We start from the raw sequence: 22340 nt of genomic DNA on the forward strand, positions 1-22340 counted from the left end.
TTTCAGTTAGGGCTATCGAGCTATTAAGATTGCATTTTAGTAGGTGGCGCTTAGATCACAGTTATTAAGGTGTTTCGTTTTTCTTTTTCTTTTTCTTTTTTTTTTTGCATTTTACATTTTACGATCGTGCATCTAAGATCACCGAACTCACTTGTTTAACTTCAAAAAAATATTCATTTTGAAAACTATGTTATTGAACACTAACTAATGTACTTTTAAACAATGAGTTATCTACCATTACATTACTCATTGTTTTCTTATGAAATTACTCAAAGCAAATTTATCGTTCTGCCTGATAGACAAGGAATTAAATCAGGTAATTAAATGACACTCAATAACTGGATAAAGCAAATCAGTATAATTTTGTCCGCTACCCTAACAATAACATTCAAGTTTTTAGCTTCCATTTGGACGTTTTTCGCTTTTGAGCGAGCAGCCGTTTGGATCGCAGATAATACACACATCTCTTTAAGTAATACTGTATGAAACCAGGCACCGTAAAATGGCATGAATTGGAACAACGCACAACCGTGATTAGCGAAACCAAGAAAGAAAAAAAATAAGTATTCAAAACGTCCACAGTCATTCAATCCTCAAAAAAATATTTACTTAAATATACATTTTTTAGCAGTCTTAATCGCATTCGATTATTTCCGCGAAGATCTTTTTTTTTTACACCGATTTCAAATGAAGCGTAAAAAAGAGGAATTCAATGTAGATCGGCGAAAGGGAAATGTTTTTTCTTTTCCGAATGGCAGACACTGAGCACTGAACTTTATTCATGTCGCCTTAGAAGATGCCAGAGGTGTTACTCATTTCGCATTACCCAGTGGGCACCTGTGAACCAAAGTCACGGAGGCGAGTAACATTGCCCACGCCACAAATCCGTTCACAGGGTGGGCCACATTCACATATCACACACAACAGAGGACAACACAAGAGAGAGAAAAATCCATGCGCAGAGAGGGATTCGAACCCGTGGCCATTGGCTTCGCAGTCGGGCGTGCTAACCGCTCGGCCACCTGGCCGGCGAATGGGAAATATAGAAAACATGTATGTGTGTGTGATAACCTATATTATTCATTTGGTCCTCGTTAAACAGTTCTACCGTAAAGTGCTCGACTTCGCGTGGAGGTCATCGAGTTACCACAGCAGAGGAACGATCCCCTGTGCAAATTATCGAAATTGTGGTGGCATCTCTTCGTATCATACTCACTGATGTTTCCCAGACCATCGCCAATACTCCGTTATGCAGCTCTAGAGAAGTGTTTCCCAAAGTGTGGTACGCGTACCCCCAGGGGTACGGGAACAGTTTAGAGGGGATAAGCGTTATTATGCAAAAATCTTGCAACAAACGAAAATTTCAAAAAATTTTACTTAAAAACAAAGCGAGCTATGAAAATTTACGATTATGTATTTTTCTATTGGCTATTTTTTGTAGAGTTCATCGTTAATAATTAGTGGTGTCAACAGCCAGTTGTGATTTTTAACTTTTGTGCAATATTTTTATGGTAAAAAATACATTCATTTTTTTTATTAGTGGTACACAGCGTTACGAAAAATTTAGAAAGGGTACACAAAAGTTATAAATTTGGGAAACACTGCTCTAGAGCAACGTAAATAAAATACAAACACCTACCTCAATAGTATTGTTGTATTTATTCAAATAAAACTGTCGAATCAAACATAAAATAATAGTTGATAATTACCGAATAATTTTTCTTAAGATTACATTTTGATTTTAGCATTAATATGCTTTCGTAACTTACTAATAAAATGCATTTTTAAGAATGCATTTTTAAGAATTCATTTTCCATAAAATTCATTTTTAAAAATACATTTTCTATATTCATATTCACTATAAATTCATTTTCTATATTCATATTCACTATAAATTCATTTTTAAATTACTCAGGTAAGTATGACTACCATTTAAATTCATCGTATAATTAAATATTCAGATTCCGACTTATTGGAACCATATTAAGCTAAATTCAACTTCGTTAGGAAGAAAAGATTCTTTGTTTGAATTATTAAAACCGACAGTCTATAGATTTCCTTTCAAAACACTTACAGTACGCTGACCAATAAAAATTAATCCCAACATAAACACGAATTATTTTATTTCAGAGTTGTTGGGGTTAATATTGTCGCTAGAGTAAAAGTCTTTGTATTTGAATGTTTTTGTAATTACCCCAAATAATTTCATTCCCTCGTTTTGGAAATGATTGTATTCGTAAGACACGTTGAAAAAGATATACATGTAAAGAGGAATATGAATCAAAATAAATAATATATATATATATACATACCGGATTCAATGCCAGAAATGAATAAAACCCAATCATTAGTTACATAACCACTCCTTTTAAAAGAAATTTCGATGTTCCTATATTCAGAAATTTAATAAGTTTATTTCATCCTACGTTGAAAATTTGTATTGTGTGTTCAAATTACCATTACATTTTGTTCGTAGCGTAAAAAATATAAGACATAGAAACTTTGAAATACACATATATTCAGAAAATCTTTTAGAGAGTACGTGGAAATAAAAAAAAATTGACAATTGATAATTAATTTGGTAATCTTAAACTAATGAACTTGTAGTAAAAAAATTATCAGGTGGGCCGTTCTGCAACCAGAGGTTTGAAATTTGACGGACTAACCATTTTTATTTGTGTACTTAAGACTGAAATTTTGTTTATTTATTTCGAAATTCCAATTTGTACGGCTGTTTAACGACGGTTATAAAATAAAATAGAAATATTCCAGTAGAGTCGCGATGGCTCAGGGGATAGAGCGCTCGCTTTCCAATGAAGTGAACCGGGTTCGAATCCCAGCGATGACTGGTAGATACGAATTCCGTATCCAGCTTGCACCGACCACAGTGCTGACGTAAAATATCCTCAGTGGTAGACGAATCATGGGCTGAAGTCCATTTGCTGTCAGGCTAGCCTTGGGAGATTTTCGTGGGTTTCCACTCCATGTAACGCAAATGCGGTTTAGCTCCGTCAAAAAGTCCTCCACGAAGGCAAATTTCTCCCTATACTTGATCCAGGTGTTCCCTTGTCTTCTGGATTGGATTCAAAATTACAAGGCTACGGAGTTGAGCATTAGTAGTCGTAAAGTAAATCTTCTTTTTGAAATTGTATTTGTTTTCATGGGCTTTGGACAAATTCTGGTACTTTTCATCATTATAATTTGTTTGTTACCTTTTTTCAATGTTTTTTTTTCTTTTTCTGATGCCTTTCCGATTATGTTTGAACACTCAAACTCCTAAATTCTATTTTCTGAGTAACTACTATTGTCAATTTTAAGATTTCACTAAATTCTTTGATGCCTTCTGGTGTTGCTATGAATCGCCACCAAGACTACCTTTTTGAATCCTCTTTTTTTACTGAGAGGTCACGTGCGTGGCGTGCACTTAGAGTCTACAGCAGAGGTTCCCAAACTTTTTTTTTCTCGTGAACCACTTTCAAAGTTTTACTATTTTCGGTAGACCCCCTGCTGCTACATTTCTACTGTATTCCAAAAATTCCAAAAAAATATCACCCTAAATTGGGGGTGTTAAGAAGAAAAAAAAGTAGCACATTTACTTGTGTCCTATTTATTAAAATAATACTTGTGGTTATACAAAATTATGCACATTTATTATTACAAGCAATCAACAATTGACAAAAAATCAACAATGAACTCTGAAATGTAAATCAACAAAAAAAAAGTCATACTTTTAATGAGACGGATGTAGTTGATGAATTGACAGCAAATTATCAATATTTGGCTTCAGTTTTGTAAGAAGTAATCTCAAATCTCCCCGTTCTGTGATGTTCAATCTGCTCCTTTTTTTTTTTTTTTGTTAACAGGTTGGTAACAGCACTAAAACTTCTTTCGACAAGATATGACGAGGGAAATGCTATCAAAAATTTTCTCGCAATTTCCCACAGCCCAGGATATTTTTCGGGGATTTCTGCCTGCAGCCAAAAAGTTTGATAGCCTTTTTTAAATTTCACCTTCAGTTCCTCGTTGGTGCTGAGCTCAAGTAGCTCCTCTTGTAATACCACATTCGTCTCTTCCGTTTCATCAAATGGGGTTATGATCCATGGTGGTATTTCCATCGTCAGAATATCTTCAAATCTATTTTTGAAGTCATCATGCAGGGTATTTAAATGCGAGCAAACGCACAGGCGGCACTTTGCAAGTCTCGACATGTGGTTTACACTTGTACTATTATCCATTGTTCTATTCAATTCTGTGTTTGAACTGAGTCTCGAATATTTTTGAGTACATACTTAGTGAATGATGCTATCTGCCTACGCTGATAGGTAAATCCAAGCCAAAATTTTTCTTCTTTATTATGAAAACCAGAAAATTTTTCGTGGACCCCCACTTACAACTGGTGAACCCCTGTTTTCTTTTCACGTATACATGGACCCCCGTGTGGTCTCCTATGGACCCCTGGGGGTCCACCTGGACCACTTTGGGAACCTATGGTCTACAGTATTCTCCGGATGCCCCCTCACGGGAGCGGGACGGGGTTAAGCTTTGATTAGTAGTCGTAAACCCAAGAAATTGGGTCGGTTATTCAAGGATGGTTATTAAATAAAATAAAATATAAAGACAACGTCTTATTTAACGATTTTTATTTCTCGCTTTTTGTTTTAAACCATGACCACATATCCTTTGTTACAAAGAGAAGTATGTAGTAAATTTATTTATCTCTTGAAATTTGCATTTTATAAACTCGTTCTTCTATGTTAAAAATAAGAAAAATAATATAAAAATAAGAATAGGTTGATATAAATTTACCAAGGCTTACCGCTTTTGTTAATTTTCAATTTCTTTACAATTATTATGCATCTTATATTGCTAACAGAAATAATAGAAGTATTTGATTGTAAAATAATAGCAACAAGATGAAAACTTCAAGAAATAATAAAACATTTAAAAAAATGCTTAAAAAAATAATTTTAATCAAGGAATACACCCTTATTTTTAACCCTTTTACAGACCAGTCAATGATTTTATTGACGCTTACGTAAAATCTATTCGAATTGTAAAACCAGCGGGAAGATTACACTATTTATTAATTCCTGTAAAATTACAGTTTTGATTATGCGCTTTTTTTAAAAATTTTTAATTCAGAAACTATTCGAATGACTTATTGCGCTTAAATTTTAAAGTTTGTCATTTAAAATTAAATTCCTTAATTCAAGAATTTGTATACTTCACAATTTAAAATTCTTTCGATTTTTAAATAAATTAAGAAAAAGATGCTAAACAATTACTCGTATTAAATTTTTTTTATTCTTTATTTTGAAAAAACGAAATTTATAATTGTGTTTAAAAACATTTCGATTCCTTAAAAAATTTCTCGAGATAATGCGAGGCGAGATACGCACAATCTCATAAATTAAAATTAAACATTTAGGGATCCAAACTTTCGAATACAGTCCAAACTTTCGAATGTCAGCGAATGCGTAACTATCTAACTCTTCGACAGATGGCAGCATTATAATATTTTCTTTCAATCCATGGTTCGTCCAGAGTCTCAAAACAACACGGTTAAACGACACATCAGACTAAATACTTATTCTTTGATATGGAATAAATCTTTATTAAATGTATAATAAGCTGGACTAAATAAATAATTTTTATAACTGTAATAACCATTCACTAAGGCTAGTTTAAAACATTCCAGAACATTCCAGAGTTGACGTAGCAAAACAAACTTATTTACACTGACGCCGTGAATTAATCAACAATACCGGAATACGTTAGATTCTTGTTCTATACCAATAAAGTACAATTCAGTTTGTTCGCTAGAAAATCGAACTAATTTAGACACAATCGAGGTACACCGTCTCACCCCTTTACCCGATCTCTCCCCGAAACGTTAATATCATAAATCATAATACACACACACACACACACACACACATATATATATATATATATATATATATATATATATATATATATATATATATATATATATATATATATATATATATATATATATATATATATATATATCCATATATACATACATAAGTTAAAAATATAGAGAAAACATTGAAAAATTTGTAAAGATTTTTTCAGAAGAAAAAAAAATGTTTTTTTTTTGAATTACCTTAAACCTTAAAAAAATAAAGAAAAGATATAATCTCGTTATCAGCTCACACGATTATATCCGAAAAAATGTGCTTTCTAATATTGTATTAATATAGCCAAAGCAAAATATATCAATATAATGGTGTGAATAATAATCGTGTGAGACGAGGTAATATTTTTTCTTTATCTTTTTTCCACTTTTTTTTTTAAAGTTTTTTAATAAGGTTTTTTTTTTAATTTTTTTAATATTTTTTCTTCTCCTTTAAAAAAAAATCTTTACATAATTTTTTATGTTTTCACCATATTTTTGACTTATTTTATGAGTTCTATATACTTGCAGCATATGCGCAATAAATAGTACTTATTTTTCTTAATATTCTTCGTTAATCCCTCTTTTTTTTTAATCCTTTTTGTCCTTATTGTATTTATATATATATATATATATATATATATATATATATATATATATATATATATATATATATATATATATATATATATATATATATATATATATATATATATATATATATATATATATATATATATATATATATAGTTGGTAACATAACGAAAAAAAATATGACGTTTTTAATAAATATTTCAGTAAAATTTGACTTTTTTATGTATTCATAAATAAAGAAAATATTTTGATATTTTTAATAACTATGCATAAATGAAGAGGCAAAAATTAGTATTTTACTTACCTTTATCAACTTAAAAAGTAAGCACTTAGGAATGAGCAAAAACGAATAAGTATACAATTCTCTTTCTTTATTGGTTTGTACAGTAAAGATCACAAATTCGAGGAGCACGAAAATACATAGAGTAACATTTTGCTTTGAACATACAAAAAGATAAAAGTATCTTCTAAGCTCAATTATCTTAAAGAGATGTATGAGGTGGTTTTAAGTTAAAAACAAAAGAATAGTTATGTTTATCTAGTAACACGTGAGCTAATAAAATGCCAGTCAGTCGAGCTTCCTTAACTTAAAAAGCATTTAATCGTATCAAATAAAACGCTTAATTGTACAATTTTGCCCGCTGTGTAAATTATTTTCTTCTTTGAATCCTTGAATGTTAAGCATTCCTTAGCCTCGGAAAAGGGAAAACTGATGTTTTGTGATTCAAACAGTCATTATCCATATACATCAAATTATAAGATAATTGAAATTTATGTCAATATAAAAAAAAACGAAATCTGTATCTATCAATATGCAGTGTGTTCCGTAAAAAGCGACCTCGTTAATCTTTCCCGATTAAATAGAAAAACAATACTCATTACGGGAAAGAAGAACACATTACAGGAAAACAGTGGCAAAAGGCGGAATCGGTATCAATCACTATACAGTGTGTTTCGTAATAAACATCCTCGTTGGAATCATTTCCTGTAAAATAAAAAAACACTATTCATTTCCCGGGCAACAAAAATATATCACGGGAAACAGTGATAAAAAAAAAATTAGAATTCGTATCAGTCATTATACCGTGTGTCCCGAAATGAGCATCCTAGTTGGAATCATTTCCGTTAAAATAAAAAATAAAAAACAATGCTCATTATGGGAAAGAAAAACATTTTGTGGAAACAGTGGTAAAAATCCGAATCGATAGCAATCATTATATAGTGTGTTCCGTATTGTTGGAATCATTTCAATCCTTGTTGGAATCATTTCCAATAAAATTTCAAAAATTCTCTTTACTGGAAAGAAAAACATATTATGGCAAACAGCAGTAAAAAACGGAATCAGGATCAATCACTATACTGTGCGTTCCGTAATGAGCTTCCTTGTTGGTATCGTTTCTAATAAAATGAAATAAAAAACAATAAACATTACGAGAAAGAAAAACATAACACAGGAAACAGTGATTTAAAAAAAATTGGAATTCGTATCAATCACTATGCAGTGTGTTCAGAAATGAACATCCTCGTTGGAATCATTTCCGTTAAAATTAAAAACAATGTTCATTATGGGAAAGAAAAACATTTTACGGAAACAATGGTAAAAAACGGAATCAATATCAATCACTATACAGTGTGTTCCGAAATGAGCATCCTCATTGGAATCGTTTTCAATAAAATAAAAACAATACACAATACGGGAAAGAAAAACATTTTACGGAAACAGTGATAAAAAAAATTGGAATTCGTATCTATCACTATACAGTGTGTTCAGAAATGAGCATCCTCGTTGGAATCATTTCCGTTAAAATAGAAAATAAAAAACAATGTTCATTACGGGAAAGAAAAACATTTTGCGAAAACAGTGGTGAAAACGGAATCAATATCAATCACTATACAGTGTGTTCCGAAATGAGCATCCTCGTTGGAATCGTTTCTAATAAAATTTTAAGAAAAAAAAAAACGATTTCACATTACGAGAAAAAAAAAAACATTTTACGGAGACAGTGGTAAAAAACGGAATCAATATTAATCACTATACAGTGTGTTCCGAAATGAGTTTCCTTGTTGGAATCGTTTCCGTTAAAATAAAAAAAGATACACACTACGAGAAAGAAAAACATATCACGGGAACGAGTGATAAAAAAAAAATTGGAATTCGTATCAATCACTATACAGTGTGTTCCGAAATGAGCATCCTCGTTGGAATCATTTCCGTTAAAATAAAAACTAAAAAACAATGTTTATTACGGGAAAGAAAAACATTTTACGAAAACAGTGGTGAAAACGGAATCAGGATCAATCACTATACAGTGCTTTCCGTAATGAGCTTCCTTGATGGAATCGTTTCTAATAAAATAAAAAAAAACGATGCACGTTACGAGAAAGAAAAACATATCACGGGAACAGTGATGAAAAAAAATTTCAAATTCGTATCAATCACTATACAGTGTGTTCCGAAATGAGCATCCTCGTTGAAATCATTTCCGTGAAAATAAAAAAATAAAAAACAATGTTCATAGTGGGAAAGAAAAACATTTTACGAAAACAGTGTATCAAAATCCGAATCAATATCAATCACTATATAGTGTATTCCGTATTGAGCATCCTCGTCGGAATCTTTTCCAATAAAATTAAAAAAAGCACTCTTTACTGGAAAGGAAAACATATTATGGCAAACAGCAGTAAGAAACGGAATCAGGATTAATCCCTATACAGTGCGTTCCGAAATGAGCATCGTCGTTGGAATCGTTTTCAATCAAATACGGTGGTAAAAAGCGGAATCAGTATCAATCACTAAACAATGTATTACGCAATGATCATCCTCGTTGGAATCGTTTCTAATAAAATTAAAACTCCGTTAAAATACACATTACAAGGAAGAGAAACATTTTATGAGAAAGCAGAATCAGCATCTACCAATACACAGTGAGTTCCGTAATGAGCATCGTCGTTAGAATCTTTTCCGAGAAAGTATAAATAATATTCATTGCGGAAAAAAAATGACGTGAAAAAAGGGACAAAACGGAACTGATATACTATATCGATGTACAGTTTTTTTTTTTTTTTCGTCGTTTAGGCAGTGGGGGTGCGATTGTTCTTGTTTTTCAGTGGCGCCATCTATGGCCAAGAATTCGACTTCTGCCACGCCATTCACACAACCACAACCCGTTTATAGGGTGGGTCACATTCACACACAAAGGAGAAAGGACATAGAACACACAGAGAGAGAAAGAAACATCCATGCCCTTCCCGGGATTCGAATCCAGGACCTTTCCGATGCGAGGACAGCTCCCTGCCCCCTACACAGGCCGGTCGGCCAATATACAGTGTATTCCGTAATAACTATTTTATTAGAATCTTTTCCATAAAAAAAATTCCTCTTCCGGGAAAGCAAATAAACAATTCGGAAGACAATATCCTTAGGACTTAGCTGCAAATATTGTCAAAGAATAATTTCAAATTTCTAATAAAACATCTAATAAAACAACAAAATATTTAAAAGAATTTCTAAAAAAAAGAAAAAGAAATTAAAATATTAATAGAACTAATTTCTATGCGTAAATCGAAACATAATGAATATCGGAAAATGGCGGTAAAACTGCTTTTCTGATTTTCAGCTCTCCATTGACAAAAAAGAGCGTATTAAAGAGCATAAGAGTCAATAATAATAATAAAAATTATAGTCACCTGCCACAGCAAAACTTTCATTTGAACGAAAGGTATTATTAAAAACAGGAAAAGATCTCGTCAGTTTATCAGTCGAACTTATATTTGTTATATTGTATTCAAGGGAATAGGGTTTTAAGCTCAGAATTGTACTAAAAAAACGAAACAAACAATAGCTAGCTTATTATTATTATTATTATTTATTTATTATTGCTTATTTTCAACCAAACAGTTTAGTTTATAGAAGGAAAAAAATTAATGAAGGGAAAATAGGAGAACCTTTAAACATTAAAAGCAAAACAAAAACAAATTCATTATATCCAAAACAATAATCTAGGAAGTGTTTATTCGAAATATTTTATGTGCTATGCAAATTATCTGTTAATCGTTCTTTGACAGTTATATTTCATAAAGTGGCAACATCGTTGCATATTGATGGCAAGAGATAACGACCAACCTGGTAAAAAGTCAAACGCACATTGTGGGTTTATTACACATTTCAAGAATTTAAATTCCTTATGATGCTAATTTTTAAATCGCTTTGATCTTCAAGCTTCGTCATGCCTGAGACTCTACACAGAAAGAACACACTACAGTATTGTATGGAGCAGACTCATGGTACTTTTTATCTTATTTTATTTATTTTAAAACTGGCGTTGAATTGTCTATTTTGAGTTTACAACTATCAATGCTCAACTACATAGCCTTGAAATTTTAAACCTAACCTAGAAAACCAGAGAACTTCTGGATCAAGTATTGGAACAAAATAGCCTTCGTGGATGACTTAAAGATGGAATAAACTCTCATTCGTGTAACATGGAGTGGAAAACCAAGAAAACCTTCCTCGGGTAGCCCGACGGCAAGAGGATTCTAACCCAATGATCCGTCTACCACTGAGTGCGAGCTGGGAGCAAAATTCGTATCAACCAGCCCTAGCTGGGATTCGAACATGATTCCCTCATTGGGAGGTGAACGCTCTATCACCTTATCTGAAAAAACCCGACATTGATAAACCAGAGTTTCATAATAGATATTAGAAAAAAACGAACGCTGAAATAGTGCAGTCTGTTACATCGTCCTCTCTCCTCTGATGGAAAGCTGAGGATCCTGGCAGCCGACTTAAGAACCAGAGTCTGTACGCAGTAAGATCCACAAGAGTTAGAAGCTTACAGTCCTCTCGTTGGTTACAGTGTGGAAGTTTGGAAATTGAGGTACTGGTTCAAACTACTGCCCACGTCATTTCTCCGGAGCCAAAATTACATGACATTCCTATCATGGCCATAAAAAGATAGAGCCCTTAAAAATGGAAGCATGGCCACAACTGTTTGATGTGTTTGACAACTATCGTTAAGATATTTCCTCCATATAAAATCAGAAATGAAAACCTACTGGAAAGAGCCAAAGTGCCAATTATTCAGGAGGAAATATGTAGATGGCTATTTCTTGAAGAAATTGGTTATTCCTTGAATAAACGTTGAGAGACTATATCATATGCATATGTTTCTCTCATTTAAGATCCTAAAGGCAAAAAGTAAAGAAGTTGACCCAGAATGACACGGCAGAGACATATTAGCGAAAACTTTTATAGATGATACGATTAACTGGATTAAAGGATACAAAGCACAAGGCGAGAGACAGGATGGTAAAGAGGGACAAGCTGAATACTTTATGTGTTAGACGGTGTGAGATTCTTAAAAAGTAGATAAAAAATTAAGTATTCAATATAAAAATTCAATCCTGTTATAGTAATTATTAAGCAATCAAAGCATTACATATCACCATTCTAAATAAAATTATCTAAAAAAAAAATAGTCATTTTAAGCAATTAAAATGACAAGAATGGTCCACCATTCATCCTATGGAAAAGTTTGAAAATTCAAATATCTCTATAAGAAATTCTAAGCAGAAGTTCAAAAATCCCTCGAGGTGCACAAGCAAGTGTCCACACACATCCTTACCTTCACTTTAAATTTATAGCTGTAGCTCTGAAAGTGTCACAGTTCTGTTGCAGTGTGCTGTCCGTTATGATCCCAGATTTGTTTGAATGCTATTATTTAGTTTCTGTTTAACGTATATAACTGGCCTTATTCTTTCTTTGAAACTGAGAAATTTCTTCCTGATTTAGAGCTCATGATCTAAGTGGTCTAATACTCTTTCGTTTCTTATTTTCAACGCATTATTAGGCGTGTTTTAGAGGAGAGAAAATACAACACAAAAGTGAAAATAAATGCTATATAATTTTTAGCGAAATAATCAAACTAAACAATAAAATTTAGTTTTTTAACGACTGGTTCAAAAAATTTAATTTTCTACATAAAAGAAATACATAAAAGTATCACAATAAAGTATACATAAACATAAAAATTTTAATTTATTATAAATTTTATATATATATTTTGTATAGATTTATTAATTACTTATAGCGAAAGAAATTTACAATAAGATATTTTCTTCTTTTATTGTATTAAAAACTTATGATTCAAAATATATACGTAATTATTTCTTGGTACGACAGCCCAGAACAGGCATCAGTCGTTCCAACGAGTTTCTTCCAACGAAGTCTGTTAGATGCCTGTTTTTTCAAATTAGTTATTTGCAATGTTTTTAAGTTTTTCAATGCCATCAAGCCACTGAGTAAAGGTCTTGTGGCTCATTGAAAGTTAATATCTTTGTGGGGTAGTAAGCCTCTGATCAAAATAAGTTACCGAGATACCTTATTCGGTTCGATTTGATGATTATGTCTGGTTGTTGCATCGATTATATATTTCATGATTTTAGTAAATTCTCTTGATGTTATTTTTATTAAAGCTCCCAAAATTTTACATAGAATTTTTAATTAAAAAATTATTTGCCTGTTTTGGATTGGCTAGGTTTACTTGATGCCCAACTTTCGCTGATGTATAGGACTACTGATCAAATTAGTGTTTTATACATACTAATTTTTGTTCTGTTGCTAATGAATCGTGATCTTATTAATTAGTTTCTTCAACCAGAGTAGCTTCCCGCAGTGGACTGATCGTTAAGACACGGTTCCCAGCAGATCACCGAAGTCAAGCATCACTGGCTACGGTCAGTGTGCGGGTGGGTGACCACTTGGATCAGCCTGCGTAGGGACTGAGGGTGTGCGGTATGGGTCCTCGTTAAACTGTTCTACCGTAAAGTACTCGACTTCGCGTGCAGGTCGTCGGGCTAAAGAAGCGGGGGTGCCATCCCCTCTGCAGAGGATCAAAATTGCGATGGCATGTCTTCGGATCATCCTCAGGGATGTTTCCCAAACCGTCGCCAATAGCCCATTGTGCAGCTCTAGTGCGACGTAATAAATGAACAACAACAACATCAACCAGAGTAGCATTTATTTACCAATCGGTGATCAATGTCAACTTTAATTTCATTTAGTCACAATTATCCCAAAGTATTTAAGTCGGTTACTTTCTCAAAGGTATAAACATTCTACATCAGTGGTACACACACAAGTATTATGAATATTTTATTCAGATCAAAAGTTACTTATCTAATTAAGCTAAGCAAAGTCTACCGGACATTGGATGTTGAAAGTTCACGTATGCGAATTCGGAGATGCGACCGAGAATTTTAAGGACGAGATGTATTAACCAGCAAAAAAACTCGCTAATTATGTTGTAATTTAATTTTCCAACTTCGCATACATGATATTTGTTTCATCCAGTGTGAATGTCCCTCATATTGCAATCTTCTGAAAAAACGTTACCAACCAGTTTGAGCAGAAGCGTTGCTCGTTGACGGGACGATTATGCAACAATTTCTGAAAAAGTGGTAACTGGTAGGTGTAATTAAAGCGTAAGTATTATTTTACGTGTAACTGCAAGAGAAGTAGTTTGGCTTTATTCGTGAATTATCAATTAATCAATTTCGCGCAGCCAAAGTTGTTTGTACATCGAAGACTGAAAAGCATAAGTCATTATTGATTTTCTAACATCTTTTGGGGGAAATGCGAGAAAATACTTTTCAAATTCTGTATATTAGTTCATTTTATTACTGAAATTACCTTCTACCATGATCATTTTGTCGTTGCTTTTCGCAAATTTCTTATGAAAAAAAGAAGCTAAAAACACGTCTGTTCGTTAAACCTGAGCTTTTAAAAAAATGGTATTGATTTAATTATATTCTCTTGTAGTTTCAAAAATAATGTTTATTATGTATCATTTATATGTTTGCCTATTTTTGGCGTTACTTAAAATATCGCTATAAACATTTTAGTTTTTCATATGTTGTTTTTGTTTGTTAGAAGATAATTTGTTTGTGAGTAAGCAAAGTATTGCATTTTTAAGAATATACCTGTTGCCAAAGTGCTACTGCCCAGTTCATGTCTATACAATAAATTTAAAGCAGATCCCGTTATAAGCTAATAAACAGCTAATACCTTTCAAGTTTTCCCCATCTGTAAATATTATTTGCCACTGTTTGATTGTCTCTGAAACTTGACAGCATTTTTGATGCTGATCTAGATATTGAAATCTTTCTAAACTACACGTGCGAGAAATGAAATATAAAAAAATTTATATCTATTTATTAATTTATGACATTCCTCAGTTGATTTATTTTGATTAATAGAAGTTATACAAAATAAAATTGTGTTTGTGTTTTGTTGTTTTCTTAAATATTTTTTATTATTGTGCGCTGTAGTGTTTTTGTTGTTATTAAGTATTCCTTATCTCCAAAATGATATGTTGTTCCCTTTGAGCACGCTTTTATTTATTTTTGTTTATATTTATTGAGAGTTTTAAAGATAACTTTATTCAGTTGACATAAACAGATGCCAATATAAGAATATTTCTTTAACTTTTTTTGTGTGATAATTATTCAAGGGGTCATCTTGCATCAAGACGGTTGCAACTTTGTCATTTTTTGTTCAGAAAAAATTTAAAAAAAAAAAAAAAAAAAAAACGGAAGTGGTACACAAGGAATAAAAGGAAATCTACCACAAGAGAGAAAACTTAAAATGTGAAGTCTGTTAAGAATAGTAGTATACATTAAAGTAAATTTAAATTGAGTGTAATTCATTATGACGTAGTGGGTCAATAGCAAATATAGTATAGAACCACTTGTAAATATCTCTCTATATATTATACCCAAAGTAACTACATACTTATGACATTTTAGTTTTTTCTTCCCAAGCAACAATTTTACCTTGGTCCCAGTTGAGCTCAAAATTGGCTGAATATGTATCCTATATGAACATGCACTGAGGGACCAAAATTGGGATGTCTAGATTTTTCAATATTAGTCTTATATAAGATCAATAGAGGACCTATATTGGCTGAATAATAAACATAAAATATCAGGTTATACTGTTAATTTTATATAGGGCTAATATTGGTTGTAAAGTGACTGTAAAATATATGGTGAATCGGACAACTCTATATAACAGCCCGTTAAACCCTTATTGAGCCAAGACTCATGAATATTGGCAAAATGAGGGCCCAAGTTATTTTGCTGATAGGGTTTATTCATATTTACAAATGAAATTATATGGTCCAATTTGGTATGAATGAAAAATGCAGTGATTAAATTTTTTATGAGGCCTTGTTCTTTTATTTTTAATGTTATATATTCTGGATTAATCAATTTGTTCTCCCATTAACTTGAAATTTTTAAAAGATAACTCAATCTTTATTGAATAGAATTTTAAAAAATTGCAACCATGGAGGTAAATACTTCCAGTCTCTTTTATTACATTCTATGACTGACTCAACTAGTCAGAATGAATTAAGTCATAGCGGTTCACAAAATGATAACGTTTATGGGGAATGACTTGATTGTGCAAAAGAAAAAAATTGTGAATATTGTTTGTATTACCAACCTCAATACTGTTCATCTTTTCATTAGAATTTGTGTATAAAAAGATTGAATATATGTCAGACACTAATTAAATAACGATCAACTCTTTGCAAACGACAGCAATTATTTTGCAATGCACCAATCCAATGGGAAAAGTTTCCAGTAGTTTTTAATCAGCCTGGCAGTTTTTAGATTTATTGCACTGAGCCTTTATACCTTTAGTCTAATTAAAAAATTTATTAGTTGCTTAATTTGCCTAAATTATTTTAGCAAGTTGACAATAAAACCAAAGTAGTGAATGCTTATTGTAAAAAGCTTTGTTAAAGACTCTTTGCATTAAGCCTAAAAAATTTCTGTCTGGCTGAATAATTCTTAAAACATTTCCTAATGACATAGTAGGAGCATAAAAATATTATGGTCATTAAAAATTACTGAGGACTTTCTTAGTTAGCCTGGTGAATTGCAAAATGTAAACAGCTTGCTTTTCAGTTTACCAAGGACATACACATTCAAAAATTAATCTATTTCATTTCAAAGTCACCAAGTAGTTCCGATTAAGCTTTGCATTTGTGTTGTGATTAATTTTTAAACTCTTAAGTTATTTGCTTCTTTCCTTGAATTCATGTGTTGTTTACATTCCCATGTGTTTTATTTTGTGAAAAAGTTAAATGTTTATAAAAAAAAAATTTCTTTGGCTGAAGCTGTTTATACTGTTAGAAATATCAAATTTGTTTGGTACAAGTTGTTTTAAAATTTTAAGTGACCACAATCTTCCTTTGCTCAAATGTAAAGAAATATTTTTTGATCTGCCTACGTAGAAGAACTAAAATTTTAATTTATTCTTCATGTTAATGCCTGTAAACACTGAATATTTTTATTTTTGATTTTATGAATTTTTTTTTCTTATTTAGATCTAATGGAGCAAGATGATGACAATCATTTATGTTTGCGATGTGGTCAAACAATCATAGGCCTCAATAATTACGTTTCACATCGACAACAAGGATGCTTTAAGATCAGTCAACCAGTATCATCTCCTCTTCTGTCTCAGGGCTCAGATATTTTAACATCTGTTGATTCAAGTGTTAAAGAATTGCAAGAACCTTCCTTTACTACATCAGAAATTTATAAACTCTCTGCAGATGATTTCTTCCTTTCTTTAAATTTACAAAGCATTGCTAACACAGGAAGTACAAATCAAAGAGCATTAAGCAATGTTAGTGATAATTTTTGTTCCAAACTTGGTTTTACCACTTTAGATAATGATTTAGATACTACATTTACTTATGATAAGGAGATTTTACCTGAAACAATAATTTCCGATACCTCTTGTATGAATATAGATAGATTGTTATTATCATCTGATAAGTTAGAATCTGTATTTAAAACTTCAAATAATGCATTTTCAATCGATGAGAATGTATTATGTGACATCAATGATGTATCTAATTCAAAATCTAACTGTGAAATTGGTATTATTCCATCCAGCACTTTGACATGTGGGAAAGATAATAGCTTTGAAACCGATAAACAAGCTGCAACTCCTTCCTCAGCCATTGTTTTGTCTTTCAAACAGCGAGTTTCAGAGCGCCAAGCTAATTCTACGAGTTCTAATATTGAATGTTGTACTCCTGATAAAAATCAATTGGTTTGTTCTTTATGTAATTTCAAATCTGATTTTATATCAACTTTTTTGAACCATTTACTTTTGTGTGAGTATAAAGAATCGAATGAAGAGAAGTGGTTAAAAGAAGTTTTTAGAAATGAACTTCATTTCATTAAAAATGTTTTATTTACATGCAACCTATGTTCTTTTTATTCAAATGATAGAATTGCTTTTCTTGAACATTTAAAAAATAAAATCCACTGTCAAAAAGGGGCAAAACTTAAAAATCCCTTAATATGTTTACCTTGTAGAGATGAGTTTTCTTCTAGTGATGATATGATAAATCATTTTTCTAAAAATCATCTATCTTCAGAAGAGTTTATACATCCAATAATAGTGATGGAAAAGAAAAGAAATATTCATTGTTGCCACTGTCTTGCTCTAGTCAAAGCTTGCATCCTCTCAGCTTCAAACAACAATAACAATTCGATCAATAATACTGACTTAGTCATGTCTACTAAATTGGGGGTAGTTATCCACTGTGCTTACGGTATTAAACGAGGCTTATTAAATTCGCATTTTAAGCTGTTTAAATCTCTGTGTAGACAAAAGAAACTAAGGAAAAGTGTTGATAACTTGTTCATAAACTGTTCTGATAAAACTATAGAAAATCAAGAAATTGTTTCAGTAGATTCCGTGAAGAATGGTTTTCTTAAGAAATTTAGTTATTTAAACACAAAGAAGAAATCTGTAAATGCAAAAAAATTTAAGCCAAAAGTAAAAGTGCATTTCTGTTTTAAGTGTGAAACAGAATATAAAAATACAGTTTTGTTTAAAAATCATTTGAAACTTCATAAGAAAAATGACTCAGTTAAAGCTAGTGACACAGAAAAAACATATTTGTGTGAAACTTGTGGTTATGTGTGCAAAACATTTCATGGTATGACTAAACACAAAAGATATCATACTGGAGAAAAACCATTCAACTGCCCTTACTGTGATCTTTCATTTGCTGTGAGTAATTCCTTGCTAAGGCATAAAAGAACTCATACAGGTTTGAAACCTTATAGTTGTCCGTATTGTTCATATGTGTGCAACAATCAAGAAAATTTGCGAAAACATATTTTGAAAACGAAGAAACATGCTGGAAGGAAGATGTATCCCTGCAAAACTTGTAATTTTGAGTGCAATGAATTTTCTGATTATCAAACTCATATGTTAAAGGATCATTCTCAGGTTTGTTCTGACTTCAAAAATATCCATTTAAGTACAGAATCAAAATTAAATCAGGTCTCCTAGACTATTTACAATCAAAGTTCCTTGCATTTTTGCCCGTCAAATGAATTTTTCTTCATTGGTTTGTTAACTGTAATTATGTAAAATTTATTATTATTGCTGACTTTATGATTTTTAAGATATGTATTTTTCATTTCATTTAAGTATTTGGAATGATATTTTCATTTTAATCTAATTAATCTTTTTTTAGAAAAAAAAACTTTTAATTACCTACTTTGAGGAAAGAAATGTGAATTCATGTTTAATTTAAATTTATCATTTTACACCGGGACAAAAGTAGTGTAGCAACCCCCCCCCTTGTTGCAACAATCAAACACACTGAAGTCTTAAAAAAGATAAAAAGTTTTCATTGAATCATCCAACTTTCTACCCTAACGCCAGAAATTGCTTGTTTTAGTATTGTTTTGTGCATGGTCATTCCTGACTCTTAATCATTTTTTAGCATGAAAAGTTTGAATTCAGATAGAAATGTTACTGTTGTGACTTCTAGTCAGTGCCGGATTAAGTGTGCGCGGAGCCCTAGGCTATTAAAATTTTTGGGGCCATTAGATTAAATTTTTTTTCTCGTATATTTTGTATTTATTCAAATATAAAAGTATTTATATATCTTTTCATTTAAGAAAGCATACTTAAAATTAACATAAATAATAATAAGTTAAATTTTACTTTATTTTGTTAAATTAGGACTAAAAAATAATCATAATAATCATAAAAAATAATCATAAGAATTTTAAGGAGTATTCATTCACCCCTAATCATTGGGGGCCTCAGGCCATAGCCTAGTCTGACCTAATGGGCAATCCAGCACTGCTTCTAGTGGATAAGGAAAGCAATTTCTAGAAAGTAAGTGGTCTGGGTAGTCTCCATTCTTAAAGGACGGGGTTATATTGAAATCTGAAAAATAGCCTTTCTTATATAATAGAAAAGATATTTGTACAAAATCAACAGAGAGTTAGAAAAGATGGGAGAAATGGTGAAAGATGATAAATAAGAATTTTTTCAGTGTTCAAAAACGAAAAGATCATAATAAAAAGAAAAAATAGTATTTAATTTTTTTTTTTTAAGAATTGTTTTACAGGGGTTTATTGTCTTAGAGCAGTGTTTCCCAAACTTATGACTTTTGTGTACCCTTTCTAAATTTTTCGTAATGCTGTGTACCACTAATAAAAAAATGAATGTATTTTTTACTTTTTAAAACTTGCACAAAAGTTAGAAATCGCAACTGGCTGTTGACACCACTAATTGTTAACTGTTAACTCTGCAAAAGATAGCCAATAGAAAAATACGTAATCGTAAAGTTTCACGGCTAGCTTTGCTTTTAAATAAAATTTTCGTTGGTTGCAAGATATTTCGCATAAGAACGCATACTCTCTCTAAACTGTTCCCGTACCCCAGGGGGTACGCGTACCACACTTTGGGAAACACTGCCTTAGAGAATATTGCAATATTTAGGAGAAGGTAACATTAATTGATATGCAAATTCACCAAGCCCACAAATTATTATTGTTATAGAGAGAGTTCACTGTAGTTTATTTCTTGTGATAGTCATTTTTTTGTTATAATATATATATGTAGTTATAGTTATTTTCTCTTCACATGAAACAAACTGCAGAAATATCTCATCTTTTAACAAAACAGTGACTTCTATGTTGTATTAAGTTTCCTCAAATTTTCTAAGAGATTTTCTTAAATAAAATTAAATAAGTTTTTTTAAATAAAAAAATAAATCATGTTTGTTATATTTAAAACTTAAATTGTTTTTATTGATTTATGAATGTTATTATCATTTGAGTTACTTATTTGTTAGGGTTCTATTTTAATCTGATTCATAATTTCTAAAATCATATAATTCCTGTTTGATGAATTATAATTTTTAATTAATTTGATATTTTTTCGTCTTTTTAAACGAAGTGGTTTTGAATGTATGTAGCATTCTGATTTCTTAAAACCAATTGTTTAAACAATATTCTGAGATTTGTTCATCCTTCAAAACATCCATTGAAGCTTGATAGTTATTTTTAGATTAAAATTTCAAACTCTTGTTCATTCAAGGCTAATCAACTGTTTGCCTGTTAACGACTAAATCTTTCTTTTTTATTTTTAATGGCAGAATTTATATATTTTATACGCTCATTATTTTTTATTATAAATTTGTATAGCTTATTTATTTGTGTTGCACGTTTGTCATGTAGTTTCATTTTAATGTGTCTTGTCCTGAAAAATAAAATATTGTATTAACTCAAAACTATTGTTTTTTCTATCATTAAATGGTTTTGTGGTACTTTAAAGAAAAACATTTTTCAGCAGTTCTTGTCACTGTTATTATTCTAAATTTATTTATCTTTGTTTAGTGGATAATTCTGAATTAATTAATAATAAATTGACATTTCAGAATAGTGTGTGCGAATTCTTAGAAGCAAAAGAGTTATTCAATTCTTGATTATTATTATTGGTTATGAATGAAACACAAACACATTTATTAATTCAATACAATACAATGCAATAAAATACAGAATAAAAACCAGAAATAAACCAGATCTCTTTGTCCAAGTCAGGGACTACACAATTGAGTTTATATATTATGATAAATAGAAAACACATACATGAAGGCAAACACAAAAGTGTTAGAAAAACACAACTATAAAACTTAAAGTTTGAAGGATGACAAGCACGAGTGTCTGGTTTAAAATAAGTTAACTCAATCATGAAATCTCAAAATTATAACTTTTAAAAAAGATATACATATATAGAATTATTATGATTATTTGTCTTCATTAATGGAGAAAAATTAAAATTATTTAAGCATTTTGAATTTCATCAAGATGTAAATTAAAGCATTGGCAATAAATACTGAAAACAAAAAATAATAATTATCTTAGGCTTAGGCATAAAATAAATCTTCCACTACCAGTCATGTGGTTTTTGTTTTAAGTGTTTTAATTTTTGAAAAGATGTAGACATACTTCGTACAAAAATAAGTTACGAAATGGTAATTATTCTGCGTAACTAAATTTAAAAAAAAAAAAATTCTCTTTATTCAACCAGTGGGTGGAAAATGTATATCATAAATACTTTACATGCTTTTAAGCTAATGTCCAGTAAAAAAAATTAGTCTTACAGTTATTTCAGATGATGCAACTTTTGTTTTTTTTTTAATTAGAAAATGTCTCTGTAATTGAACAAAATTCTGAAAGAGAAAAAATAAGTCTATGGCATCATTATCATTCTGTGCAAGGAAAATTAATAACAGAAGTGTTTCTAGAGATATTTTTTCCTGGGGTGCCACCAGGAAATATATTAATTAAAATATTTTTAAAAAAATCTAGATAAAAGCGAAATTTTCGACTTCAGCTGAAAAAAAGCTTTTCTCTCTTTTAAGAATTCTTAATCACAGGACAGAAAATAAAAAGCTATATTAGCTTCTTTAACGATTTTCAAAGA

At 30.9% G+C, this 22340-nt stretch overlaps 2 protein-coding genes across 4 annotated transcripts; one reads left to right on the forward strand and one right to left on the reverse strand.

Moving 5' to 3' along the window:
• Window positions 1-3770: 3770 nt before the first annotated feature.
• Window positions 3771-4235, reverse strand: LOC147816561 (SCAN domain-containing protein 3-like). Its single transcript, XM_087156824.1, has one exon. It carries the CDS (start codon window positions 4233-4235, stop codon window positions 3771-3773), a length of 465 nt encoding a protein of 154 aa, XP_087012950.1.
• Window positions 4236-13856: 9621 nt separating this feature from the next.
• Window positions 13857-21295, forward strand: LOC107441798 (uncharacterized). Of its 3 annotated transcripts, none has more exons than XM_016055179.4 (2): window positions 13857-13979; window positions 16909-21295. In XM_016055179.4, the coding sequence occupies exon 2, from the start codon at window positions 16914-16916 to the stop codon at window positions 18900-18902; it is 1989 nt and encodes a 662-aa protein (XP_015910665.3). In that variant the 5' UTR covers window positions 13857-13979; window positions 16909-16913; the 3' UTR covers window positions 18903-21295. The 3 variants fall into 3 exon arrangements, with proteins under 3 accessions (XP_015910665.3, XP_042903688.2, XP_015910661.3); XM_043047754.3 differs by having other exon boundaries at window positions 13875-13996; XM_016055175.4 differs by lacking the exon at window positions 13857-13979 and adding an exon at window positions 14032-14305.
• The last annotated feature ends 1045 nt before the right edge of the window (window positions 21296-22340 follow it).

Source organism: Parasteatoda tepidariorum, chromosome 1 (genome assembly GCF_982258835.1).
Source record: "Parasteatoda tepidariorum strain Cologne lab strain chromosome 1, Ptep-v5.0, whole genome shotgun sequence".
Lineage (NCBI taxonomy): Eukaryota > Metazoa > Arthropoda > Arachnida > Araneae > Theridiidae > Parasteatoda > Parasteatoda tepidariorum.

Bases quoted from the DNA above. Each gene is read 5' to 3' on its own strand.
- LOC147816561 (XM_087156824.1), bottom strand. From the start codon at position 4,235: ATGGATAATAGTACAAGTGTAAACCACATGTCGAGACTTGCAAAGTGC.
- LOC107441798 (XM_016055179.4), top strand. From the start codon at position 16,914: ATGGAGCAAGATGATGACAATCATTTATGTTTGCGATGTGGTCAAACA.